Source organism: Ursus maritimus, unplaced genomic scaffold (genome assembly GCF_017311325.1).
Source record: "Ursus maritimus isolate PB19 unplaced genomic scaffold, ASM1731132v1 scaffold_30, whole genome shotgun sequence".
Lineage (NCBI taxonomy): Eukaryota > Metazoa > Chordata > Mammalia > Carnivora > Ursidae > Ursus > Ursus maritimus.
The window spans coordinates 19,339,686-19,367,423 of NW_024425564.1; the positions used below are offsets into that span (position 1 = coordinate 19,339,686).

The following is a 27,738-nucleotide window of genomic DNA, read 5'->3' on the forward strand; positions in this document are numbered from 1 at the left end:
CCCCCCCCGCCACCGGCCACCAGGAGAGGGTCTGGACGGGCATGCCCTTACGAACCCAAATCCCAGTTTTCTCTTGTAGAAAGGAAGACTCAGATGAAATCGTAGACTATTTTTAAAGTGTCTTTTTTTCACAATCATGTACTAGGAAGCCAATTTCATACTAAACTGATTAAATAATACATTTATGATCTAAAACTGCACTTACAGCTTTTTTGTAAATATAAACTATAATTTATTGTCTATTTTATATCTATTTTGCTGTAACATTTAAGAAAAGACCAGACTTCTTTTTTAAAAAAAAGAGTTTATTTAGAAAGTATCATAGTGTAAACAAATTGTACCACTTGGATTTTCTTTTAATACAAGACTCATGATGCAAAGCTGAAGCTACTCATGAGGACTGTGCTTCTCTAGAAAGTTGGGGTTTTTAAAAGAACATCTGTGAACCATACAGAATTAATAAAGATTTCCTTTAAGGCAGAGGCTGGCCGGGATCCTGCTCTGTTGTCTTCTGCCGCAGACAGCAGAAGTGGTCTTATGTCTCAGATTGCCACCACCAGGGACCGTGTGTCCACTGACCGCACCCACCCTGAGCACGGGAAGTGGGGCAACAGAGTTGCAAACGGAGGGATAATGAGGAGAAGTGACTTGATGGCAAAGAACACACAGGTACATATCTCAGGGGAGCCTAGTCCGATGGGTGCTTATTTTCAAGTGAGACAGAACTGGTTAACAGCTAGGATGGCATGGCTTACGAGGGCGCTGGCATGGGTAGTAACATGGCCCGTGTCAGCCCTGCCCCGGCCCCGCCTACCTCAGTCTTTGGTCTTGAGGCCAACTGAATCCCACTCTTCACACACACACACACACAGTTGACCTCTTCCGAGGCAAAGTACGGGAAGCCTGTAAACTACCTAGAAGCAGAACCGGAAGCTGCTTCCAGCTGGGCCCCTGTGGTGGGGCTGGTGGGCCTGCCTGGTTCCCATACCCAGGCCTGGGAAGGCTCACCTAAGCCCTCTTGCCCCAGGTGACAACAACCAGAATTGTTCTAGGAGTTAATAGTCAGGACAAGCCTTGTGGAACTTTCCATGCCTGCATTTTCTGTGGGAAATATCAAGTCTCCATGATGACCTAACTAAAGAAATCTTCCACCCAGGGGAGAACCAACACACACACGAGATTATGGCACCAGCATTCTCTTACTCAGGCACATGTCAGAAGTACCATTGCTCTCAATATGGCTGACCTCTCGCGACGAGAGGAGTATTAACAGAAACAGCAAAGCCCGGGGCGGACATAGAGGTATCTTCCAGAGGTGTGGGGTTTCTGTTTTTAGATCTGCTCCAAGCTACTGACCAACCACATTATGCAGAAGTCAGTTCTGACCTTCAGATCAGAGGAGTATCACTACTGCCACCTTTCCAGAACTCGTGGGCAGCTCACAAACGATGCTTCAGATGACGCGTTCACCAGAATCACTCAGGAGCCAAAAACAGTTCAGCAGTTGGATTTTCCTCAACTCTATTTTAGTCTCAAAGGAAACCATTTCGTTTCATCAAGAGAAGGGTGAAGGGGACGACAGATCGCCACTGAAAATATTTAGTTTGCGAAGGGATCGTGAGTTACGTGTTTACTTAGAGAAACAGTAAAGAATCTGCAGTGTGTGTTGGCTTAGAAAACACACACACACAAAGAAGATGCCACCAGTTTAGTACACCCAGCTCTCCGAAACACCACCACGGCAGACTCCACAACACCTGCATGGTTCGGCGCCAACACCCGGGGCGTGGGGGGCACCGGGCGCCCGGCCAGCGGTTCTACAGCTCGTCTCTGGCCTGCCGTAGGACGAAGTGGTGCAGCGAGTCAAGGTCTCTGCTTCCGCTGTGCTCGCTGACTTTCTGCCCTCCGCGGAAAAGCAACAATGTGGGGTAGCCTCGTACCTTAGGGGGAAAAAAAAAGTATGAAGACCAGTGGTCCAGGTGACATACACACACTGCTTCTTAAATAAAACCAGAAAAACGCCTAAAGTTGTGACCAGGAAAGTTTGTGGTTAAATTTTTAAAAGGTACAGACCATTTAAAAAGTACACACAAGCAAAGTCTTGGGGCGCTTCACTTTCCCATTCAAAAATACATCCGAGATTAGTGTCAAAGGAGGAACGTGACCCGAAAGGAGAGCTCCTGGACCCTTCGTGCACAGGCCATCACCTGGGGCCCCGGTGAACAGGCACGTCTGAGGCAGCGGGTCCGGCTGAGGCCTAAGACTCTGCATTTCTGACAAGCCCCCTGGTGCCAGCCAGCCACTCTGCGGGCCGCACTGCATGGCAGCAACATCTCGAGAATGCACATTTTCCCGCTGCAATGCACTTCTTTTCTAAGACATTAAGGAACCAAAAAAATGGCATCTTCTAATGAGAAGTAAATGTCTATGTGACATCTACCCTTTTTTTCCCTAAAGATTTTATTTAGAGAACATGTGCTCCCAAGCTGGGGAGGGGCACAGGGAGAGGGAGAAGGAGAGACTCTTAAGCAGACTCCCCGCTGAGTGCAGAGCCCAACATGGGGCTCGATCTCATGACCGTGAGATCACGACCTGAGCCAAAATCGACTGAGCCACCCGGGTGCCCTAAGTCTATTCTCAAACGAATGAGGTAAAAAGCTCCAGAGCCTCAAAGTGCGTTAAGAACACAGCGAAAACGTAAATTGCACATCTTCTGGGTGCTCAGACTGTGCTGACAGCTCAGAGCGCGGGCAGAGGTTCCACAGAACACCCACGCACGGACTAGCTTGCTGGGACGGCCCTTTCAGGGGAAGTTCCGCTGTCTCCCTTAGGCAACCATCGTGCCTTAGAACACAGGCTTGTGTCTGAAAAAGAAGCCACCTAGGGGTCTGAGACGAAGGCTACAGATCAGCTGATTGCTGAGCCAGCCAGAGAGGCTGTGGAGGTGGCCCCCGTTCTCAGGCCTGGACTCTCGTTACTGCCCAGACTTCTACGCGGACAGCAAGACCTAAAATCCCCCAATGAAAGGTGGATCGCTAGTGGAAGAAGAAAGCCTTTCCTTTGACAGAGCATCTCTTTTGCTTTTCAAAACGAAAACAAAGTAAGAGCCTCAAAAGGACACGAGCAACGCTTGGTCAAGAAGACGCGGGCAGTGCGGGTCGCCGGGGGGAGCCCAGCACGCCAGAGGACGGCTCCGTGTGGGTGCGCTCCCGGCACTCAGCGCCCCCAGGTACCCACCGAGTACTTGCTGCAAACACTCCGCTCTGCGGTACAGTCCACTTCAGCGATCTTGACCTCTGCCAAACCAGGGAATTCCTTTTTAGAGAGTTCCTCCCACGTCGGAGCCAGATTCTTACAATGACCACACCTGGGAAGAAAACAATGACAGCTCTGTGGAAGTCCTGGGTCACGCGCCCTCACCTACAGTTCGCTGCCACGCCCAGCCCTGTTTCTTCTGTATGAGGCAGTCAGCGATTGCCTAGAAATCTATAAAACATCAAATTCTCCCACTGGGTGCACTAACATTTCCTCCTCCTCCGTCGCAAACACGGAGTTCAAAGTCAACCCCACGTAGACTCCTGGATAACCTAGTGGAAGCAAGCCGGTCCGGAAGCAAGATTAGATTCGAGACCCTTTCCAGGACGTGGTGACCGGAGCTAACTGGCCTATGAACGAATCAGATGCACCACGAGCACGAGGTGATGGACAGGAAGTAAAACCAACTCCACACTTTAAAAAAAAAAAAAAAAAGCTTCATTTTCGATTTGATCACTATGGTTGTGAAATTTCAAGACAACGTTAAAGCTTCCCTGAGCACCTGCCCTCCTACCCGTTACGACCCACATAGCTTCAGCGTTTTTTAAAAAAATAGAAAATAATAGATTTAAGGCATCATTGACTAGTGTTTCTTTTTTTTAAAGATTGATTTATTTTAGAGCGAGCGAGCAGGGGGAGGGGCAGGGGGAGAGAGCGAGGATCCCAAGCAGACTCCCCGCCGAGTGTGGAGCCCAACATGGGACTCGATCTCACGACCCTGAGATCATGACCTGAGTTGAATGCAAGAGCTGGCTGCGTTATTAACCGACCGCGCCAGCCAGGCGCCCCTCATGTTTCTGTGCTATAAGGATAAACACTGCACAACGCATGGGAGTCATGTGCTCACTGACTTCTCTCTGCCATTGTGGTTTCTCCTGAACACCCAGAAAGGCACCAGCTAAAGGGGGGCTTACGTGTGCCTGTTTAGAAACAGTCTCACGCTCTCCTTGAGACTCCACTTTTCTAAATGGATTGTTTGCGAAGACAAAGCATTCTTCCCATTTTTCAGCTGAGAAAACTGAGGTTCAAAGGCAAGAAAGGGCATGCAGAGTGACAGCTGTGCAGCTAAGTCTTGGCACCGGCCATCTGCCCCACGTCAGGTAGCCCTGGTCACAAACTGGGTGTCCTCCCTCTGTGCCCGTCCCTGAGGACCATGGGGCAGAAGGTTCTGGTAACTGGGTAACATACAGCACGGCCCCACCAGAGCTCTGCTGGACTAGTGGACAACGTCCAAGAGACTAAGGAGCAAAAGCTACATCTTGATATTCATGGTTTAGTTAACCAAAAAATCAATCTATTTGGGAAAAGATACCACAAAACTGAAGCTTTATATGGCCATCCTAACTCTCCATTTTCATGTTTTCCCCAAAACAGACTGACCTTTAAAATAACTGCCCTCCTTCTCCATGAATAACTGTTTATGAATACCACCAAACCAACTTCAACGCAGCTGAGCAGGGGCGCGAACAACCCCCTTTGCTTACTTCCTACGACACAACCTATGTGTAAGCGCGGCATCTGCCCAGCGCTGAGACTGGAGCTCGGGCTGATGAGTGGCCAGTGATGACGGGAGCCGAGTGCACTGGGACAGGGCGGTATCGAATTAAACAGCCACTCACCATGGAGCATAAAACTTGATGAAGGTTATTCCTTCCGCTACGGTGTCCTCGAAGTTCTTTTCCGTCAGTGCCAACACCGTGCCCTGCAGGGGAGGGAAAAGCCTCGGTTCAAATGCATCACCTAGAGCGGAGCAGGGCCAGCTCTGGGGTTGCAGAAATACGAATCGATCATCTTTGTGCTGTCGTGCAAGGTCACGCACAAATTCGCAACTCGTGTGTCACAAGCCACACGAGAAGGGCCCACGATTCACCGCAGGTTCCCCGGGTCCTGGGTCCAGGAGATGCTCTGAGGAGGTGGTGGGCCCTGCGCTACGCCGCCCTCAGCCAGCCGAGCGGGTTCCGGTGCAGCTGCTGCCGTCCGGGGCCCTGTGGTGGGGACCAGTGGGCACTGCGCGGCCCGGGCTCCCGCCTGCAGCTCCCGGGCTCAGAGCCTCCCACGCTGACAGGAGGAGTCCAAGCCCCCACGGACCGGCCCGTCCGACGTGGGTGCGCTCCGTCTCCCCGGCCATCTCCCTCCCGCTCCCCCAGGGCGTGAGTTTGTAGCGGTCACCTTCCCTGTGAGCTGCCCTTACCGCTGACAGTCGCCCAGCCACAGGCAAGGCCGTGTGTCCCTATCACAGGCTGCCTTCCACCTTTAAATTCAAAGGGAACGTGCAAACTGCCCGTGTCAGCTCTGGCTGGAGGATGTCGCGGGAAGGTGCCACAGGGCGGTCTGCCCTAAAGCAGTTCGCTCTCGCCAGTTCTTTACAGAATCACGTCCATGTGGTTCTCCAACAGCGGACCTGCGCTGGTCTCACAGAGCAAGACCGTGATGACTTATCACGTGGCTAAACGTACCAGGGCTGCTCCCCTCGAGTCCGGCATCGAGCAACGCGTGTTCGCAACTGGGAGGCGAAGCCGCCGAGGCCCGGGGCAGAGCGCCACCATCTCGCTTTATGTCCCGAAACACGACGCCACGCTCACTGAAACCTACTTAATGCTGGAAAACTGGCTTATCAGTAGAACCCGGCCTGTGTCTGAGGGCCACCTCCACGGCAGGTAATGACGTTCAACGCGGGATGACCTTCAGAGCCACCAGGACACACGCGCTCGCAGCTACCACAAAATCACACCTGCTTCTTACGCCAAAACTTCAACTCTGAGCTAACACCCAGGCCGTCCCCCACCTAGGAACCCCGCGAAGGGAGGGGCTGTGGGGGCGAGGCGGCCCGTTCCCGTCCCCACTCCAGGAGGATGGGGTAGATGACTCTGTTTTCTCCAATTCCAAACAACCCGGGCTCAGGGAACCACGGTCCTGGCAAGTCAGGATCTGTTAAGTACGGGGGGCTGGTTTGCACACACCCGCACACTCACTGCCCCAGCCCTGTGGCACCAGGGCACGCCGCCCCTTCCTGTGCCCACCCTGCCGGGGCGCCCCAGCTAAGAACTCTGCAGGCAGAGTCTGAAGGAGCAACCTGAGTATCCTGTTCTGGAAATAATGCTGACGCACAGACCTATGGCTCTCAGGCCATCGAGCATGGTTTTCCCGGGAAGATGTTATTTGGACTGTCTTTGAAGAGTGTCCTTTTCACCCACGGCTTCAGCCTTGGCCTCGACCTGCCCAACACTGCAGACACACAAGCCTGCAGGTGTCAGCCCCAGACCCCCATTTCACTGTCCAGTGGCCCTCTCCATCTGATCACCACCACGGCCCGGAAAACCAACAGCCCCAAACCTGAACTCCCCACCTTCCTTCCCCCTCCCCCCAGTGCTTCTCACACTTGGTTCCATCGCCCACCAGGTTTGCCAGCGCTCCAGTTGTCCCCTTCCCGACTGCACTCCGTAGAGTGGGGCTCCTATGCTTCCTGCCTCCGACCCCTGCCACAGCCTTTGTTCGGGGGGTCTCCTCCTCCCGTTGGCCCAATACACTGGTTTTCCATCTCTTTCCGCCAGGCTCCTAAAATTCACATCTGCTCAAAACCCTCCACTGGCTCCCAATAAACGCAGGGCGAAGCTCAAAGTCCTTGGCGGGCTGACAAAGCCCTCTACGACCCAGCTCCTCCGTCTCCTCCTCTCTGGCACCCTGCACCGCACCCCTTGTCCTACCTCCCCCACCCCCAGTTCCTTCCAGCTGACTGCTGGCCCTGCCCCAAACGTGCTGACCGATTCACAGCCACATGCTTCTGCTCACGCTCTCCCCGGCATCGGACAAGCCGTGTCTCTCCAGCAAATACCAATTCACCTTTCAGCTCTCTGTGACACTCCCTGCCCACCTGCCCCCAGCTCTCTCAACCCCCCGTGACCGGCCGGGCACACACACTTGGGTCACCCCGGCTTGTGTGTTCTCTGTCTGCCCCACCAGACTTGGTCCCCTTCACAGGGAGGAAGGTGGTCCTATTTGCTTCTGTTTGCTGGTGGCCTGGGACAGTGCCTGAAATGTGCTCAGTAAATGCACAAGTGCATCTAGAACCTTCCGCTCTCTGAATGCAGACAGTAGGGCAGGGAGTCAGAGACTGCGGCCTCAGCAAAGGAAAGGCGCCAGGCCGAGCTGCCTCTCGGTTCCAGTGCGTCTGTCACTGCCGCTGCAGACCTTCAGGGCCTCACCCCGGGCTTCGAGCCCCATCACGGCAGCAGGTGTGGGAGATGAACAGGAGCGGGGGTGGGGGGCTACCCGGCAGCAGCCAATTTGCCTAGCAAATGCCCTCAGGTATAGTGATGACCGAATCAAAGGGATGAGTTTTCCAGAGCTTTCGCCACCAAATGCTCCGAGGACTGGTCTCACACCTATCTCAGAGAAGCTCCTAGGTTGACATGTTACAAGCATGCATGTAAAAGTGGCAAGAAAACCTTTCACGTGGAAGAGTCAGCCGCAGCCGACCGTCTGAAGTCCTCTGACCTGACCCCCAGTGGTCACGTCGCCCGAAGCACGGGAGGACAGTGCCTCCGGGGGCCACCGCCGGCCCTGCCGACCGCAGCAGGCACCCACCTGGGCCGCGGGCTCGGTGGCCGGTGCTGGGGCCTCTGGAGGCTGGACGGTGTCCGGGGCCTCGGGCTCCACGTTCTGCAGCTGGGACTCCACGTACTCTCGCAGGGACTCCAGATCCCGCTTGCCTTTGTACTGGTCGATCTGTGCGAGGGGAGGGCCACACAAAAACGCGGTCAGCGAGTGCACTGCGGGGCTCTCGAGAGCTCAAACCTCATCCCGACCCCACTGGCCTCGTGAGGCCGCGTCGGAGGTCTCCCCTGGGGTGCCAGCTGTGCAGTGTCTGCACGCTCAGACCTCCCCGGGCGGGCGCAGTTTCCAGAGTGAACGCCTCGGCTTTGCCAACGGGACCCGACGGTGCCCGCCTCCTGCAGGGATCTGGGCATGAAGGCCGGGGCCCACGCCGGCATTCTGAGAAGCGACCATCGGCCAGGGCCGCGCGGGACGGTGCGAGGGAGCCCCTTCCCGGCAACCAGCGTTAACCCCCTTCTCGAAGGTAGTTCTGGGTTATTCTGGTGCTAACTTGAGCCAACTGAAATGTTTCAAAATAGGAGGACGACTGACGGTGTTTGTCAACTACCCAGATCTTATCAAGTAAGGGCAAGACACTTCTGTTCCATTCTTATGTAAGCCTTTAAACCAGTCCCGAACAATCCGCACTGGCGACCCACCACCCCCTGTGGCAGCACCGGACCGCAGCCCAGCGGGGTTACGAGAAACGCTTGCTCTCCACGCCATGACCTGAAGACGTACCTTTTGTCCATCTCGGAACCACAGAAGAGTAGGATAGCCACGAACCTGGTTTCCCGAACAGAGTTCATAGTGCTGTGTACAATCAACCTAAATATAAAGGAAGACCAGACTCACAGTTCGTTTCTTCAGGAAGCTTCCCGACACCTGGATTACCGGACACGCCACACCTCACGTGTCTGGTCTGCAGCATCTCCAACAGCAAGCTACAGCCTGGGGACAGACTTCCTAAAAGCCACCCCAGATTACACCTGAGCTAAGGGAGCAGGTGACGAAATGTCCTTTAGAGAAATGACGTACCCGGCTCACCTAAAAATGCCACCATTTAGGAAGTAACATTTTACTTGGAGCTGGTCAGCAGCTGGAGGAGAGGAGCCCCGCCTGATGTCCGGGGAGCGGAGGCCTGGCTGTCGGCGACAGAGGCCCAGGCCAGTGCCAGCCTGCGTACCGACTCTCCCACTCCGACTTGGGGAGTTTGGGAGTCAAGGAGGAGCAAGGAGTCAATTTTAAAAAGGAGTATCTAGTATAAAGACGACTAAAAAGATGTCAAATTAAGGTTATATGTTCTTAATTCTGTAAACTCAATTTACCAACTATCACAGCTTTTTAAATTAATTTCACTTAAATCTTATCAAGACTCTCCCTGTTCAACATTTTCATGAAATGTCACTAAGTCACTTCTTTTTGATTTTCCACTGGCATTAAAATCAGCTATGTGGGGGGCGCCTGGGGGGCGCAGTCCTTGGGCGTCTGCCTTCGGCTCAGGGTGTGATCCCAGCGTTGTGGGATCGAGCCCCACATCAGGCTCCTCCGCTATGAGCCTGCTTCTTCCTCTCCCACTCCCCCTGCTTGTGTTTCCTCTCTCGCTGGCTGTCTCTATCTCTGTTGAATAAATAAATAAAATCTTTAAAAAAAAAAATCAGCTACGTGGGACACTAAGGTGTTCTTCACCATGTCAGCAAAGTAGGATAAAATATCACTTTCACACGTAAGACTGAAGTCAGCAGTTAATGTATTAAACGGAAGCCTCAAGTCTGGATGGGGGGCATTACAGGGTCCAGTCCAACCCGGCCACATGCGTGTCCAGAGATGAAGGGCCACAGCCTGGATGGGTAGACTGTGTTCGCTCATGCCTGGTTCTACTAGAAACCCCTACCAACGTACACGGGAAATAATCTCCCATAAAAATTCAAAATTTAAAATAACGATGTAAGTAATTTGGGAAGACAGAAGACAAAATTATGACTACTTCCGGGAAATGTTCGATCAATATAAAAGCATAACCCATATAACTAGAGTATAAAATTGGAAGTACTTAACAGGCAACAGTGAAAAGCCATTGAACTCACAACAACTATTACAATTTACCAGGCATTTGCTTTGTGCCAAGTGTCTACTAAGCACCCGACTTTCATCTACTCATCGTGATTTTGCAAAAGGAAGAGGCTGAGGTGTGGAGAAGTCGCCAAAGGCTTGCCGGCCAGGTCTGCGTGGCTCCTGAGCTCACACTCCTGACCATCTCACTGTACTGAGCAGAACATCTCATTGACTGCAGTTCCTGGACACGCAGCATTACTTCTGTATACAAATCAGCCCGTTGGCAAAGTAAAAAAAAAAAAAAAAAGATTTTTTTTTTTAAATAAAAGGAAACCCATGCCTGGATGTCTGGTGGGTGCCAAAGGCTGGGTGAGATTAAAAGTGTTTGATGGCCCAGGAGCTGCTCTAGATATTTCCAGAAAATCCACTTACACAGAAGTTGTTAGACACCACTTCTGGCTTCTCTCCGCAAAGTGGAGAAAGCTGGAAAAACTCCCAGGCAGCAGTGAAAGCTGGGGCTCACCGGAGGGGGCCTTCTGCATGCCTCTGTGAGCACGGAGCTGAGGCTCCTCCAGGTGACAGCTCTGGGGTGAGGTCAAACGTGGATGGCCTCCAAGTCCGGCCAGTGAACATTCACGAAGGCTGTGCCCCATATCTTTGCAGAAAGGGCTCTGGGGCTGCCAATTCAGAATTGGCCATTGCTTCAAAATAAACAAAGGAGCCAAAGCCATAATTTATCTTTAGGCTGTGGAAAAGCCAGCGCATTTGAAACCGGGCTGCCATCTGTGAAGGTGAAATGAATTATCAAGTGGCACACTAAATGGAATTAATAAATCAAGTTTGCGACTCTGCACACGGAATGAATAATGGGCTGCTCTGCTAATTAATCCAGCCAAAGGCGGTCTATTTCCAGTTTAATAAGGGCTTTCACTTACCTTGCCAATCTTGACAGTTTCAGAATGTTCAAGGCCCAGAGCCAGCTGCTCCCAGGTTGGAGCCAGGGCTTTGCAGTGACCGCACCACGGAGCGAAGAACTTGATGAAGTGGTCGCCTTCCGTGCAGAGCGAAGGCAGAGAAGGGAGAAGGAGCATAACTGACATCATCCCTTACTAGAGACTGAATGCAAGTATCCGAACTTTGTCCCCCTGCTAGCTTCAGTGTGAACCCTTTAACTGGTGAAAAGTGCCTCCATCGAATAACCAGATCTGTGAGTTCACAGGGATCCTCAAAACAAAATCTAATTTGTCCTCTCTGGAGGGAAACAGGGAACCGACTCATTGTTTGCAGAACTGGCAATAGAGGGAAGGAACAACCAGGCAATTGTCCTGTCTGTCTTGTATGAACCGCGCCACTGGATAACCAGGTGATAAATGAGGCCAAGTTTCTCTCCTTAAAACAAGGAAGAAAGGACGATTGCAGTAGAACATCAGCATTTGGCAACCCTAATAAATGAACGGATTTAGGGAAACGGGTTTAACCGCACCACCGGGGCACAACTGGCAAAGTCCAGACTGGAGAATTCCACAGGTCCAATAACCTACGTGCTCAGTCACCAGAATGCAAGATAGAGAAAGAGACACTGGGGGAACCCGCAGATTGAGACTCAAGAGAGACGTACGTAAGAGAAAGAACAAACTGAACGTAGTGTTAGGAATGCACACTCGGGTGCTGAATGATACGGTACGGAGTGGTTTCCATCCAGGTCAGGACACCACCTCCGTGAGGGCAGGCGGGCTGGGACCTGGACAGGGGAGGGGAGGCTGGCGGTTGTATTTGGTGAACTGGACAGTGCTTACAGAGTGGCCACTCCATCACAATTCACTAAGCTCTACGTTTGTTTTCTGTATCTGTGTTTTATTTGACAATAAAATAGAAGGTTTTAAAACTTGAGTAACACTCCCTTGGCTCGGAGAAAAAAAACAAACCCACACATCATTATTTGGATATTGAAGATTTTTTCTAGGCTGTTCTACCTTGATGAGCTGAAGGCCTAAAAGATGTCAGGCTGAGACCAGACCAAAATCAGGCTGTGCCTAGGAAGGGAACAAACCAACAGGCACCAAAATGTGACCTACGCTCACAGGACACTGCCACGCCACACGCTCGTGCCAGCGCTCGGTCACTGCAGCGAAGACACACTGAAGGGAAATGGTGAAAAACTTGATTCAAAAAATTAGCAACTGACCTGCAAGACTGAGCCATGTCTCTCCAGAGAGGTACGGCACTAACCCTGTGCTGTGAGGTAGGGACGGGATGTCCGGGAAGGAACCTACTAGAGTACCAGAGGCAGCTGTGAGGGCAGGAGGCGACTGTGGCTTTCTGAGGACAGAGCCTCATGAGAGCAGCCCAAGGTGGCGCCTCCACGATTCTGCCCTTTCAGCGTGACTTGCTCAGGGAGGGACTCAGCTGGGCTCGTGGGAACTGAAGTGCATCCCCTGTTGGGGAAAACACCCTGCAATCCCACCGTCCGCGCCCTGGTCCACGTAACCACCTTTAACGCACAGGGAAAACAGCGGAGGGCATCACACCGAGTTCTTTCAGACGTTCAGCGTGGCGGGGTTTCGACTCGCGGCGGGCATGAAGTTACAAGGCCAGCCACGATTTTAGGCCCTTTTCACGATGTTTCCAGGCCAGTCTTCCGGGAGGGTTTCTCTCCAGGGCAGCATTTGCGAGTGCAGATCAGCAAGGGGGCTGAACGCGCCTTCAAGTCATTCGATGCTGAGCCAACTGTGCAGACGCGTGTGACTAAAGGACTTACGGGTCATTTACATTAAGATTGCGTACAGATCATTTTGACATTTAGGAGACCATTTCCCAAAAAGAGATGTGATACAGAAAAATATTTTAAGCATAAAGAACACCTACTCTGATTCATACATTATAATGGTCCCACTAAATTCTGGTTTAAACACGGAAGAGAAACTTTTGTTTCTGCCTCAGGTCAGTAAGTGTATGATTCATATTAATATAAATAAATCATTTCTTATCCAAGGAGGCAAACTGTCCAGCTAGTGTACAAATTAAGTGGACCATTCATGACTTGTGCACTTTTCACAACCTCAGGCTTCAGCTAACATTAAAACTGGCATTTCTAGAAGGATAGAGATGAAAACAGAAATCCTTTCCAAGAGGAAGAGGACTGCACAAGGATGTTCACGGGTCTTGAAGAAAGAAACCACGGCTCAGCGCCACAGATGTCATCGGTGAGCCCTCGAGTGCCGAGAAGGAAAAGCCCAGCAAATCGAGGAGCGACAACGAATGGTCAGTGGTTCTGAGACGTGTGCAGCCTGCTGGGAACAGCCTCGAGATTCACCCAACATACCTTGTGCGACATGCAGCTCAAAGTTGCTCGCTGAGAGCTCATACAGTCCCTGCTTGCGCTCAGGGGCTCTGGGTGGTTCTGCTTCTGGCTCTGGTGTCTAATGGGAAGAAATAAAACAACAGTCACTAGGTTTGCATGCGAAGGCATAGTGAAACCCATTGAGGAGGTGACCTGTGTCTGTCTAGAACCCTCTACAGATCTCCTCCCTCATGTGGCTATGCTGCTTGTGTCCAAGGCAGGAATCGACTCTCAGGGCTCTGGACCCTTCAGCGGGAAGCCCCTTGTCAGCCTCAGCCTAGGATTGGCTCTCAAGGCAGCCAGTGACAGCTGTCCCCACCCCAACCTGCCCTCTGCTGCCCCAAACCCAACTGAACAGAGCAGGCAAACTGAAAGGACAGACCCACCCCAAATGGGCACACTGCCCCACTGTTTGCAGTGTGACCCCAGATTCCGTGTGGAATGCAGAATGAAATCCCTGAGCACCTGCTGATATGAAGGCAGCAGAATGGACGGAGCAGAGAAGGAGAAGCCATCAGAGAACAGGAGGGCCTGGCCCTCCTCTATGCACACAGCTGGTGATAAAGACCATGAAGGGCCGGTAAAGGGACAGAGGGGGCGGAGAGAAGAACAAGGCAGGGGACCGACAGGTGGTGGCAAGAGAAGCATAGGGCTTCGCTCTTTAACTCACACCACGGAGCCTGGGACAAAAACACGCAATGCGGGAGCAAGAAGTGGCTTTTTAAAGGACACTTCTGCCAGTATGTAAGCGGGTACCGTCGTGTGCAACCGGACAGTTACCACAGTACCACACGCCTCTCCATCTCTCAGTTCCGCAGCTGTGGCCTCCAGCCGAAGCAACGAGAGGTGACAAAAAGATCACAGAACCACCATTTTGCTACAGACACGTATTTTGCATACAGGATATGTATTACTCAATTTTTATCTGGCAGCTTGTATTTCTTGGAAAAAGAATATCAGGGCGCCTGGGTGTCTCAGTCGGCTAAGCATCTGCCTTCGGCTCAGGTCATGATCCCAGGGTCCTGGGATCGAGCCCCGCATCCAGCTCCCTGCTCAGCGGGGAGCCTGCTTCTCCCTCTCCTCCCCACTTGTGCTCTCTCTTGCTGTCTCTGTCTAATAAATAAAATCTTTAAAAAAAAAAATCCAAATTAAGTCATTAAAAGTCTAAATGTGCCGACAGCTCAAAGCTGTGCAGGCTGTAATCAGAAAGCACCATGAAGGTGTCTGTGCGGCCGCGGGCCTGGCCAGGCTTTCAAAGGGCTGAGTAACCACACAAGAAGGTGCTCGGCGGAAAGGTGGCTGGGTGAGCGGCCGGGGAGCTGCCAGAAGGTAAGACCCCCTATGGCACTTCATAAGACGTTCAAAGGCTTTCGGTGTTAAAACGCTCATGTACGGCGCATAGGGGGCACTGTCACTTCCTGGGCCCCGTGGCAGGGACCAGGGCTGTCGCCACCACTGTGGCAATGACCTGGTACAGCACAGACGCGGACACACTCTCACGCTGCTGCAGACAACGCGAGCTTACGGATTCTGACGAAAGTCATCTGGCAACAGTCACCAAGAGCCATGAAAGTAGTCTTTTTTTTTTCCTTTTGCCTTGCAATTTCAGGTCCAGTAATAGATTCTAAAAACATCACTCAAAAGTAGGAAAAAAAAGTGTTTTACAAAGATGAACATGTTCCTTACGCATTTCTGATAGAAAAATTATTAAATAACCTACATACCCATTGACAGAGAAGAGCTGAATTATGGTAAATCCATATGATGAATAAAATATCAATATAAAGACAGAACTACATAAAATTATCACTCGTGAAATGAACCGTGTATGAGTGTAACTGTTTAAGACAAAAAAATACAGAAGCAAATAGGGAAATCCAAGAGTTGGAAGTAGCGGGTTTTCTTTTGAGTTTCTTTTCTTTTTTTTTAAAGATTTTATTTTATTTATTTGACAGAGAGAGAGACAGCCAGCGAGAGAGGGAACACAAGCAGGGGGAGTGGGAGAGGAAGAAGCAGGCTCCCAGCGTATGAGCCTGATGCGGGGCTCGATCCCAGGACCCTGGGATCACGCCCTGAGCCGAAGGCAGACGCTTAATGACTGTGCCACCCAGCGCCCCTCTTTTGAGTTTCTTTAATATTGCCACAACACTGGGGGAAATCTAAATTTAGCCTGTTTCAACATACAAGTGTATACACCAAGTTACTTAGATATAAATACAGATGAAGAACTTTTTAGAAAGTTTTCATGTACAATAAAAAACAAGTTTAAATGGGAAAGAATTTTCAGTTTGCAACATCAGGTTGAACTTTCCTCCAATCGGGCGCATTGTCACCGTTTCCAGCCATTATGGGAGATTGCTACTGCTGACACGGGGCTCCCACGCAGCCACGCCCCTTCCAGCTGGAGGGGACACGACCCTTCCCCTCAGGATGTCTCGCAGCGGGGAGGCCTGACTTCCCAGCCTGCACTGGGGCTGCCGCCACCAGAAAGGGGAGCTTGGGGCACAAGCTGAATTCCTTCTGCCGTCCTGATGCTGGCTACTGGTTTCTTGAATAAAGTCATCACAGAAGACTGGCTTTTTGGTGGAAAAAATATTGGCAAAAAAATAAATGTATCTTGAGAGGTTTCTCTGAGACTATTAACCCCTCTTTAAAATCGGCTTCCTCCAGTAGAAAACATTTTCACAGAGGAAACGATCTGAAGTTTAAATCTATATGAAAGTTCCACCTGCTTATGTAACCCCTCCCATGACAAAGATGCAAATGGACTCTCTGAGAGGTTTGTGGTTTTCCCTGTTACCTAAAATGAGCTAAGTCTCTGCTCAACACTCATTCGGTACTTTGCAGTTGCAGACTTTGTAAAACAGGAGGGGAAATGGCACCCGGGTCGCAGGTGGGTTTCCGATGAGCTGTGACATCTACACAGAATGTGGGGGGAGCCGAAGGCCACACAGTCACCCTGGGAAAGGACTCCAGGAGCAGCAGAGCCCCCCAGGGCCTGCGGGACCCGCACACGGGCACGGACCACTGTCAAGGCAGTGAGTGCCTGCCTCACATAGTCAGTCAGTCTTACCGAATTGCTCCACCGACGTTACATGGAGAGACGGGGGACGCTCTTCTTATTCATCAGAATCACCCAGCACGGGACAGACCCTCACCCCCACACGGCCACGCACCGCCAAATCCAGCCCGGCCGGGGCCGGGGCCCTCTGCGTTAGCAGAAGTTCACACCACACCCGCAGGGACACTTAAGGAAAGGTTTACGACAAAACTAAGACTCCCAACATCAGTTGGAGGGGGAGGATTATAAGATTTTCTCGGTAACCTTCTACATACAGCCCCATCTTGAAACGATATCTCAGAAATCATACAGTGTCCACAAGTTCCTGATATTCTGACCCTCAGTGCAGGGAGGGCCACGAAGCCTCTGAGAGCAGGAAGGGTATCTACTTGGTGACGTCCCTGGCAAACCAGTGAGCGCCTCGGGGACTGAGAGCCCAGAGGAGAAGGAGGGGGTCACGCCGCAGTACGGCTCACGGTGGCAAGACAGGGCCGAGGCTGGCCTGGACTGAAGGTTCGGGCTTAGGCCTGGCCCTGACCCCACGTCCACCTGTGATGCTAAGAATCAGTGTCAACTGTATACACGAGAGAGCGGCACAGAGGGGAACGATCACAATATAAGTGCGTATCTGTGAGACGTGCACCGGAATATTCACAAACGACAGTCTCCCAGGGCTGACCCTGCCGCCCCACGAGGGCCAGGAAGGCCGGTAAGACAGCACAAGGTCGGCAAGACAGGGAGAACTGCTGACGTCGGGGGAGTGGCACATGGGACCACCTTCATGACCCTCTTCCTCCTCGTCCATGCACCGCTCGTTACCCTTCTTTCTACCTTTGTGCATGGTTGACTATTTCCATCATGAAAAGCTTTGTAAAAGTTCACCTTTTTCCACTAAGGTACGCAGAGCAGTGGAAACAGAGACCAAAAGTAGACGGGGTGGTTGCGGGGGGCTGGGGGGATGGGGGGGCAGCGTTCGGTGGGGACAGGGTTTCAGTTCTACGAGGTGAAGAGAGTCCTGGGGATGGCTGCTCGACAGGGTGAACGCACTCAAAGCCACTGAATTTCATGCTTAAAAATGGCTACGATGGTAGATTTTGTGTCGTGTGTAGTTTAGCACAATAAACGAAAATTGGGAAGGAAAAAAGTTCATTTGATCTACAAATGTCATTCGTTCTAAGAGTATGAAGGTGCTCTGAAATGGGAGCCTAATTTTTCACCTGCACTGGCCTCTTCTTCGGCCCGAAGTGTGGAAGTGTCGAAGGGAGAGGGGGAGGCGGGGGGCCCCGGTGCACTCACCGCAGGCTCCTCGTTCAGCGTCTGCAGCATCCAGTTTTCCAGCGCCTGGAAGTCCCGAGGCCCCTGGTACTTCACAGCTTCTTGGCCAGGCTTGAAAAGCTTCAAGCTGAAAGCGCGAAAGAGGACAAGACAGAAGAGATTTTTCAACCCATCAGACGGCTCCGCGTAGACAGCGCCGCCCCACCGGGACGCGGTCAGTGGGCTGCAGTCAGGCACGGACCTGCCACCTTCCGTTAGAACTTGGGGAAAAAAAGAAAATAATGTCCTAGGAGAACACATATCCACTTAATCCCATGCTTTTAAAAAGTTTCTTCATTTTTTCAAGAAAAATAAGACTGAGCGGAACACATCAAGTCTCCAAGGCTGTGAACGAAACCCCGAACGCATTCGGGGGACAGGCCTTTCAAGCTTCTCCCTGTGGGGTGTCTGTCGTCCTTCCTAGGCTCTAGCAGTGCTTACGGTCTGCATTTGCTGAAAAAACAAAACTGTACTAGAAATGGCACCGTCGTACAATAAACGTATTCCCAGGCTGCCCTGTCGGCTCTTCGACCCTCATAAAGCATGAATACCCAGATTCTGTGAGAATATATGTTTCCAGCTATGAGAACAGCCTTGACATTGGTTGGGATGGTCTGTGCCCTTCCGCACAGAGAAGGAATCTTCTACATGTATTAGCCCTTCTTTAGCTGGTGAGCACAACTGCACTTCCAGATCCTGTATCATCCCGCTGGTAACGGAAAAACCCGCTCTCGATCGAACTTACTAGAAGGTGTCAAGGATGGAGGGGGAATATATGGCCACTGACAGAAGAAACGAAACATGACTAGCATTTTTTGGCCAGCCTACGCAGCCAAGTCACCCCTCCACTTGTACGGCACGTGCGTGGACTTCGGCCGTGGACACTCGGTGTGCGGTAGCCAAGTGTCAGAAGTCAAGATATGTAGAGACCAGAACTGTGGGCTTGAAGAGCTAAGTTCCCGAAGGCCTTAAAACGAAGGTTCGCAGCCTTCAAGAAAACCAGCACGTTGGCCAGAATAAATCACTGCAGGCCTCCAGGCCTCACCCACCCTGAGATCCTGTGACAGACGTAGGGGACGTCCCTAATGTGCCTCCAGTACAGAACAGACGCCCTGCCTTCCCAGTACCTTTGACCTGTACGAGCCGAACAAAACGCCAAACTCTACCCAGTCCAACTAGTATAGCCGTTACTCCGCGAACTTTAATGCTTCGAGCGACTCCAAAGTACGATCTCACAATTACGAATGCCCGCGCCCACCCTGGGACCTCAGGAAGCTCCGGGAACGTGCTGTGCCCACAGAGAGCTAGAAGATGCTTCACGTACTCCTTCACCCCCCACCTCTCTTCCAGCGGGCGCCTCCCCGACCGCGCTCTTCAGGGTGGAACGGGCGTGGAGCCTCACAATGCTGGGAAGGACCAGCACCGGCAAACTCAGTCCCCTTTTCTTTGCTGGCATTTAAATGCAGGAAAACCTAGCCTGTGACTTCCTCTCATTTGGTGTGTACTGGGCAACACACAATTTCTAAAGATCTCTTCTTGTTGGACTGGAAATCTTTCCAGCCTGCCCAAGCCTGAGGTTCCTCCTTAAGTTCACGGAGCGTAGGGACAGATTTAGGGCTTCCCTGACAGACCTTCCTGCCTGGCCAGGGCATCTGGCCCCAGTCCTCACTGCGGATGGGCTGAAGGAGGTGATGGGGAGATGGCCACACGCACAGTACAAGCCCAAAGGACAGCCCCAAACTTCCACATGGGGGTTTGCTTTTCCTGGTGATCTGTTTCTTTTTCAAGGACACTGCAGGGAGAAAATCTCCGGGCGTGGGTCACTCTGGAAATCTGCGATCAAAGTCCTAGCACGACAAAAGAGGTGGTGTTACTGGCTGACCTGTGTCCCAGCCTCTGAGCCTCAGAGTGTAGCCTTATTTGGAAATAGGACCCTACAGAGTAAGCAAGCGCCGAGGAGGCTATGAGGGTGGGCCCTAATCCAGGCTGGCTAAGGTCCTTATATAAAGGGGGAAATTTGGACACAGCGAGAGACACGCACTGAGGAAAAAGGCCATGTGGGGGTGGAGGACGGGTGCAGCCGCCCCCGGATGCCGGGAGAGGCAAGAGAGACTTCCCCTCTGGGCTTCGCAGGGATCGTGGCCCTGCAGATGCCTCGGTGCTAGGCTTCTGGCGTCCTGAACCGTGAGACGATAAATTTCTGTTCCCTTCAGCCACCTCGTTTGTGGCGCCTGTGTCGGCGGCCCTAGCGAACCTTCTCCAGCCCTGCCTGGCTCAGTTTCCCCAGAGGATGTGGATGCCTTGCTGGCTCAACAGCATGACCTCAAAACGCTTTTCTAAGCACACTGAACCATCCCGAGGAGCATGGGAACCCCAGCTCCCTCCCCGGGCAATCCTTTACTTCAGGTGAAGGTGCCAGGGTTAGGAGGACGTACAGGCCGCGCACCGACCCACACGGCGTGCTCCGACTTGTGCGTTCGTCCCCTGGTGCGTCTCCCGGAGCCCGGCACCGTGTCGGAGCAGTAAAAGCTCACACGGGTCAACACCCGAACGCCCTCGTGGGAGTGTTTTAACGCAGCACGCCCTGCCTCCTGCGTTCTAGGAGAAAAACCTGTCCTGGGCACTTGTGCGTGGCTGTGAGGGTCACAGAGGTTCCTTCCCAAACAATGTTCCGTGCAGCGTGAGCTCACTTCAGTTCTTTTTAAGGACACAAAACCAGTGCATGGTGTTCTTGGAGAGACCATATCTTCTCAATCAGGACACATGATTCAATGTGGCTCTTTTAAAATCTGTGCACAACAGGGCGCCTGGGCGGCTCAGTCAGTTGAGCGTCCCACCCTTGATTTCCACTCAGGTCATGATCTCAGGGTCTTGAGATCGAGCCCCACGTCAGGCTCTGTGCTCAGCACAGTCTGTCTGCTTGTCCGTCTCCTCTGCCCCTCCCCCTGCCCGTGCTCTCTCTCTCTCTCAAATAAAGAAATAAAATCTTGAACACCCATGGATAACCTCTAACGGGGTAAGTGCCGTTGCAGCCAGGCAGCTCCTATGACCAGGTGCACGTGGAACCCTGTACTGCCCCCCAACACTTGCCCTTCTAGGCCTCTCACGAACCCAGTCTTACTTCCAGTGGTGTGGCTGGTGGTGTGCAGCCCCACGGCCACATGCGGCCGGCTGTTTAAGCACCACAGCCAACCATCTCGGTTGCCCCTGAGCCTTGAAAGCAACAGGCTCTCAACAGGTGAACCCCTAGCTCCTCACCTGGTGCCACCCTCACTGACGGCTTCTTCGCGATGCTGTTCGTCTAAGCTGCATCTCCTTTAGAGGCGATGCTAGAACGATGCAGAGGACAATGATGCCTCTAGGGAAGGACACCTAGTAGGAAACTTTCTCTCCGGTGATCTAATCTGAATGATGGCACTTATATTAGCAGCAGTCACCAAGGACCAAGAATTCCAGTGTCCTTTACAAAAATGCCAAATTTCCAAATGTTAGGGAAAACTTTAACATTTCTTGGGTATGCTCAGATCAGTGTTTGCAAACATGTTATTTCATGTAACAATGTTGGGGGGGCGGTATCAACATCCTACTTCAGACTCAGAGGTTCAACTGTGTGGCCAGGGCTGCATGATAAGTAAATGGTAGAGCCGGGATTCAGACATGGCTTCTAGGTTCCAGCCCAGAGTTCCTTCCCCTCTTCCATGCAGCCTCTCGGGTTTGAAGGCAGGCCGGGGTTTTATGAGAATTTACTTCATTCATCAATTTGAACAAAAAGTTTGGGAGTTGCAGTGGCCAACCCCCCACTCCCTAACCTTTTGGAAACAGCATCTTCCCTTTTCTGGAGGAGGGCCCTTCACTTTAACACTCGCCACGTGGTCGGAGTGGGGCTGCCACCCTCCTACAATATTCTGCCTCTCTGGCCACAAGGACTGTTCCTGGAATGCACACTCCATCCAAGCAGGGCCGGTCAGGACAGCAAAGAGATGGAGAGCTGGAGAGTTATGTCACCTTAAGGGAAGTACAGTAAAGACAGGCCCCCAAGCCCTGGGAGCTGAGTCTCAGAGCTTCTTCCACGGCCTTCTAATTAATTCCCCCTTTTGCTTATTAAGCCAGTTTCCACTTCTATCTCTTAAAACTAAAACATTTAACTGTCAAGGGAGTAAGAAGCATCGCTTGTCAGAACTCCTGGATCCTATTTGGTTACCTTTCTTTCCAACAGAAACGGCCCTTGTGCTTATTGCACGGGAAAGTTCTCCAGGATGGGTGCTCAAGAGTCAGAGTGACCCAAACCTCAGAACTGGTGACAAAGTACGCCCATCGCGTCAAGGTTCTTGTGAACATCGCACCCGACAGGACCCCGAGGAGACCACCGTTTCTGTCACACAAACACATTCTCTTATAAATAAAAAACCTAACTAATGAAAGGCTTTTTCCAAACAAAGCACAAGGAGGCATCTGAAAGAGACGGAACACAGCGTTAAAGACGCTCTTTCCCTAACAACAGGGACATTTATCATCTCCTCACTCCTCGGAACTACAAAAAAAGTTACCAAAAGTTTAGCGCGAACTTTCTTTGGCCAAGTGCAGGTGGCAAACAGCTGTGGAAAGCCCGGAGCGATACTTACGTGGGGTATCCTCGCACCCCCTGCGCGGAGCACACGTCTGAGTCGGCTGTGCAGTCCACTTTGGCCACGTAGACCTTGGCATCCTCCATGCTGTTGTACTTGTCTCCCAGGTCATTCCAAGTAGGCTGCAGCCGCTGGCAGTGTCCGCACCTGGGACAGGGGAGGGGCACAAGCACGCGGAGCCCCGGGTCAGAGGGCGCCACACCCCCCTCTTCAGCCACTTGCATAAGGCGGGAACCTCTCCGATCCTTTCCTTCCACTGCCGCGGGGAAGGACGGCTCGCCCTTAGGACACACCGTCACTCCCCTGCCTCAGCCTCTCCAGAGAGTCCCTGCACTGTTCTCAGCATGAAACTGAAGCTCAGCAAGGCTGTGCCCACCATCCGCCTCGCTCTGGCCCCTACTGCCCTCCCGTTTGCGCTCGGTACACCTGCACCCTCATGCCCTGGCAGTCTGCCCAGAGCCAAATGGTATCACCTGCGGCTTTCTGGAAGGGCCACCGCGTGGCCTGCCCCCAGGAATCGGTACGTGCTCTGACACTCGCCCCCTAGACCCACCTGGCAAATTCCTGCTTGCCCTTCAGACCTGGTTTGGGTGTCACTGCTCCAAGAAGTCAGCTCTGACTCCCCAGGCTGTGTGGTGCCCTTCTCTGCTTCTTCTGGAAAACTCCCTGGCTCCCCCTCTACTGCAGCAACGCCACCCTGCTCACCATGATCTCTCCTTTTCAGTCAGGACTCTCTACTAAATAACTAAGTATCTGCAAATGGAAGGTGACCTCAAAGTTCGTTCAGTTCTGCGTTTTCTCTAATGAGAAGCTTTATTGAGAAAAGTCTGTGGCCACCCAAACTTCAAAGTTTGATCTCACCAAATGTGCACTTATGATACTGACTGCATGAATTTAGCAGAACATTTTTTAATCGCCTACCATTTAAAATACGTTAACTTAGAATTCTTGCTTCTTTTTTTTTTAATATTTTTTTATTATATTATGCTAGTCACCATACAGTACATCCCTGGAGAATTCTGGCTTCTTGCTACTTTGCCCATTTCTTGGCAGCATCGGCAGCTCTCCATCACTAAATTCACTTTTTCAGTCATATAACTGATCATCTGCTCTAATTACCCGCTGTCTGCAATGCCCTACTTGAAGTCTGTGTGAGCCAGCACTGGACACTCTGTCTCAAGCTTCAAGTTCGGGCACACAGAATTATGGCACATGGGTTTTTTTTTTTTCTTTTGTTTTTGTTTTTTTCATTCACCTGGTGTATATTCATGATGTCTACAAAGTAACAAAGTTGCCCCTATTGCTTTTCAAAGTGATCTTTGAAATGTTTGCTTCTAAGAACACCCAACAGTTAAAATTGTCACTTTGTCCTCAGAGTAACTTAACAAAATCAATGTTAAATTTCTTTGCCTCTTTTCTTTTTCTTTTTTTCTTTGCCTCTCTTCTTTTCTGACAGCACTGAAAAGGAGCACTCAATACGTCTGCTTAGAGCTCACGTGTCTTCCCTGTGCAGCACTTTCCTGGCCGGCCAGGAGAATCCCTGCTTTATAAGAAACTCAAACACAGTATGAGTCCCTCTTTCCTGGAAGATAACTGTGAGGGAGAATCAGTGTTCCATGTAAGTTATATTGTTCTATATTAAGTCATATAACTTATATGGTGCCAGTGCCATGAAGACCAGCATTGTTCTTACAGCTGTAGTCCCAGTACCTAGCACATGCTTGGCAGGGACTCAGTCTGGCTATTTCTTAGTGAGGGATCGATCCCCAGGTGCCATGTAGTCAGCACTTCTGGTTGGGACCCTTGTGGCTACAGTCTGCTCCTCTGAGACAGTAGCTGAATTCAGAAGGCATTTCGTGGCCACATATTAGAGCAAAGCCACCTGGTCCTCCCAAAGAGGTGGCCCCAGCCTTGACCTCATTGTCACCAGATTCAGCGTGACCCGCAACTGGCCATAGAGAAGCTGTGGCCTGACGTTAGCACAAAATCCACAGCAGTAGGACAACCTTACATCTACCGGGTTCACAGCAGAAATATACAGGGCGTTTTTTCGTTACATGCCACCCCTGCCCCCAAGTCACATGTGGACTTCTAATATTCCAGAGACGGAAGCTGGAAAGAGATGGGGGAAAAGGGGTAGCCCACAGCGTATTCTGTCTGAGCTCCAATCTGTTCTTAAGTTTAACTTTTAGTGGCTCCTGGGTGGCTCAGCCAGTTAAGTGTCTGCCTTCAGCTCAGGTCATGATTCCAGAGTCCTGGGATCAAGCCCCACATCCGGCTCCCTGCTTCTCCCTCTTCCTCTGCTGCTCTCTCTCGAGCACGCTCTCTCTCTCTCAAATGAGTAAATAAAATCTTTTTTAAAATGTCTAATTTTTAAATGCCATCAGAGAAATCCATACACCTCTATTTAAGTATTTTGTAGTAGATTATTAAGAAGCAAACAAAAATTTTAAAAGTAACTTTTCTGGGAGCATCCATCTAAAAAGGAATTTACTTAATACCAAGTGCCCAGATTTGCCGGTCTTGTCCCTCCATCAGTCTAGGACTAGCTGGTACTATGGAGACTCCAAAATTGAAACTCGGTTGGCACTGCATGGACTTTATATGTCTACAGGTCAGTTTTTCTTTAAAAAATAAAGAAGAAAAAAGTCATGGACTTATTTCACTGAAATAGGCTCCAATTAAGTAATGCATTTTATTGGAATAGTTACTCTGAGAATATCCCTTCACAGAATAACTATTAATAATGAACCATTATTTTATGCTACAAAGCATTTTCTAGACCACTGGTAGCTCTAAAACTTCGAATCGGGCTGGTTCTTGGGAAATTGAAACACAATGAATCCCACAGATACACTGTTAATAAATGATAGCTCTGACCCAGACCTGCCCCCGCAAAGATAACTCCAAGCGAACTGAAATTACAATAACAGCCTCAATATGGAAAGAGAAAAAAAGTTTCCTCCAACTTCCACCTGCACATTTTCTGAACAAGCCATTTTTCTTGGGCATCTTCTCTCTCTTCTTTCTACATCCCTTTCCCACATCTCCGTTAGCCTCTCTCCGGCCCTGGGGAAGAATGCCAAATGCTGCAATAAGCCTGCAAACTGCCCTGTGCCCTGAAACTGGCTTTCTGCTGGGCCCCAAGAGAACTCCCTTCCCCGGAACATCTAGGCCCTGTTAGGAACGCACCACCTGTGCTTATGTGAATGTCAGGAAGTTCGGTAGGACAACTCCCAGGGAAGGGGGCTCTGGTATTGGCACGGAGGCCCACACCAACGCCTCCACCGAAGAACCAAGGCAGGAGGAACCGTCTGTTCAGCTCACACTTTCCAGAAGACCAGGCCCCAAGAGAGCAAAGGGGTAGAGGTGCCCGAGGGCAGCCTTGAGTGGAGGGCCCGAGAGCACACCTCCCCATCCACTCGGAGCTGCGAAGGGGTCCCCAGCATTTGCTCTCTGCTATCCGGGGCAGCACAGGACCCTCTGCCTGGGCCACCCCTTCCCACCTCGTGAACACACAAAGTGGGAAATCCCACCTTTGCGAGTTCTTATTTTTTCAACTAATCCCTCCTGCAGGGGATCTGCCCTGCAGCGAGTGCACGGAATCCGACCTCCGAGCGTCCCCGGCCGGACCCCGGTGGCCGCCGCACGTGGCCCACGGGTCCCGGCCGCACCGGCAGGCCACCGCCTCCAGCCGGAGCACAATTTGGGGAGCGGGAGGGGGCTGGGGATCGGCGGGGTGGCCCCACAGGACGATGCCGCCACCTGCCCCTCCCCCGGTCCGGGGATTCGGGGGCGGGGGCACCGGGAGCGGGGGCGGGACGGCCTTTTCCCGGCTGTCCCCTCGGGGCCCGCCCCCTCCTGCACCGCCCCGGCCGCCGTGCGCCACGTCAGCCGCGAGTGCCCACGCCCCCGGCCGGAGCCCGCGCCCACCCAGCGCCCCGGCCCTGCGGCCCCTGGCCCGCCGCGGCCCCCACCTCCCTCCCCGGCCCGGTCGGGCCGCCCCCGGCGCGCAGGGTACGGAGCCCCAAGGAGCGCGGCGCGGCCAGTTACCAGGGCGCGAAGAACATGACGAAGTGCGCGGCGCTCTGGATCCCGTGCGTGAACATGTCGGCCGTGTACAGGTGCTTGGCGTGCGGGTCCTGCCCGTCCCCGCCGTCGGCCGCAGGGGGCCCGTCCGCCGCCGCCGCCCCCGGCTCCTGGGCCCAGGCGCCCGCGCGCCCGCCGCCGCCGCCATCGCCCAGCAGCAGGAGCAGCGGCAGCACGGCCAGGGCCAGCGGCCGGGGCAGCAGCGGGAGGGAGGTCCAAGGGGGCGGGCATCAGCGGGCTGGCGCGCTCTCGCCGCGGCGCGGTCCCCTCGGCGGCGCCTGACCCGCTGCCGCCCACCTCGCGCCCTCGCCCCGCGGAGGCCGCGCCCCGCCCCGCGGAGGCCGCGCCCCTTCCTCGCCCCGCCCCGCCCCGCGCCCCGCGCCCCGCGCGCGTCCAATGCCCGGCGGAGGCCGAGTCGGCGCGCGCCCGCTGCCCGGCTGCCCAGCGCGGGAGGGCGAGTGGTCCCGGCCGCCAGCACGCCCCAGGGCCAGCTCAGCCCAGAGTAAGGTGACCCGCGGAGGGCCGGAGAGGCCAGGCCGGGAAGGCACAGACGGCGTCGGTTAATCTCGGCCACACACACAAAGACCCTGGGGATTTCGGGCGAAAGGAAGAAGAGAGCTGGCGTCAGCAGGATGGAGGCGCTAGAGCAAAAGTGGGTGGGGTTTGCACCTGAATGAGTCAAAGGCTTGGGCAGACCTCAACTCTGATTCTGGGCCTGTGCTCACAGGTGTGATGAAACCCGCTTTCCGAGTGAAACCCTGGCCTGTTATCCCCGCCCTGTCTTAACTTGGGGGCGAGAAGGAAAGAAGGTCAAAGTGCCCTCTTTTCAGCAAGTTCTGCTGGGCTCACCCTCCAAGACTGGCTGGTGTCCTCCTGCACACCCCATGCATTAAGGTAATAAGGACGAGTGACGACGCCCCTACTCTGGCGGACCCCCCTTGTGGAATGACTGAGAGAGGGTAGCCCCTGGGCTTGGGCGCCTCACAGCCCACACCTGCACACTTGCCTTATTGCATATGGTGACACGTTTCAGGCTCTGCCCTGGGGATTTGAAGCTGAACTAGGGAGAATCACTGGCTTGCTTCCTGGGATTTTGATTATCCTCAATCTAGGAAACTCCAGGCAGTTACACTTGGCCTGGCGACAGCGGAAGCGCCCAGTGACTCACCTGTCATTACGCAGCTCCAGACTTGGGGTCAGCCACTACTAAACCTTTAACCACAGTTTGCCAAATCCCAAACCGTCAATTTCCCTTCAAAACCTTTCTCCCAACCACTTAAGCTTGAAAAATGGGGCTCACCTTTCACTTGCTGCATTTCCTTTATCTCCTGCAATTCAAACTCCAT

At 52.6% G+C, this 27,738-nt stretch overlaps 1 protein-coding gene across 1 annotated transcript; it reads right to left on the reverse strand.

Annotated features, from left to right (window-relative positions):
- Window positions 1–1,496: 1,496 nt before the first annotated feature.
- Window positions 1,497–27,738, reverse strand: TXNDC5 (thioredoxin domain containing 5). Its single transcript, XM_040645120.1, has 11 exons — window positions 27,693–27,738; window positions 26,357–26,600; window positions 22,301–22,450; window positions 17,661–17,766; window positions 13,286–13,382; window positions 10,899–11,014; window positions 8,650–8,736; window positions 7,900–8,040; window positions 4,935–5,017; window positions 3,238–3,367; window positions 1,497–1,940 (listed from the first exon to the last, which is right to left on the reverse strand). The coding sequence occupies exons 1-11, from the start codon at window positions 27,736–27,738 to the stop codon at window positions 1,818–1,820; spliced, it is 1,323 nt and encodes a 440-aa protein (XP_040501054.1). The 3' UTR covers window positions 1,497–1,817.

Bases quoted from the DNA above. Each gene is read 5' to 3' on its own strand.
- TXNDC5 (XM_040645120.1), bottom strand. From the start codon at position 27,738: ATGGAGTTTGAATTGCAGGAGATAAAGGAAATGCAGCAAGTGAAAG. The intron at 22,451-26,356 runs GTAACTGGCCGC...CCCCTGTCCCAG, and splicing joins GTCATGTTCTTCGCGCCCTG to GTGCGGACACTGCCAGCGGC. The intron at 13,383-17,660 runs GTGAGTGCACCG...TCTTCCCATTAG, and splicing joins CGCTGAACGAGGAGCCTGCG to ACACCAGAGCCAGAAGCAGA.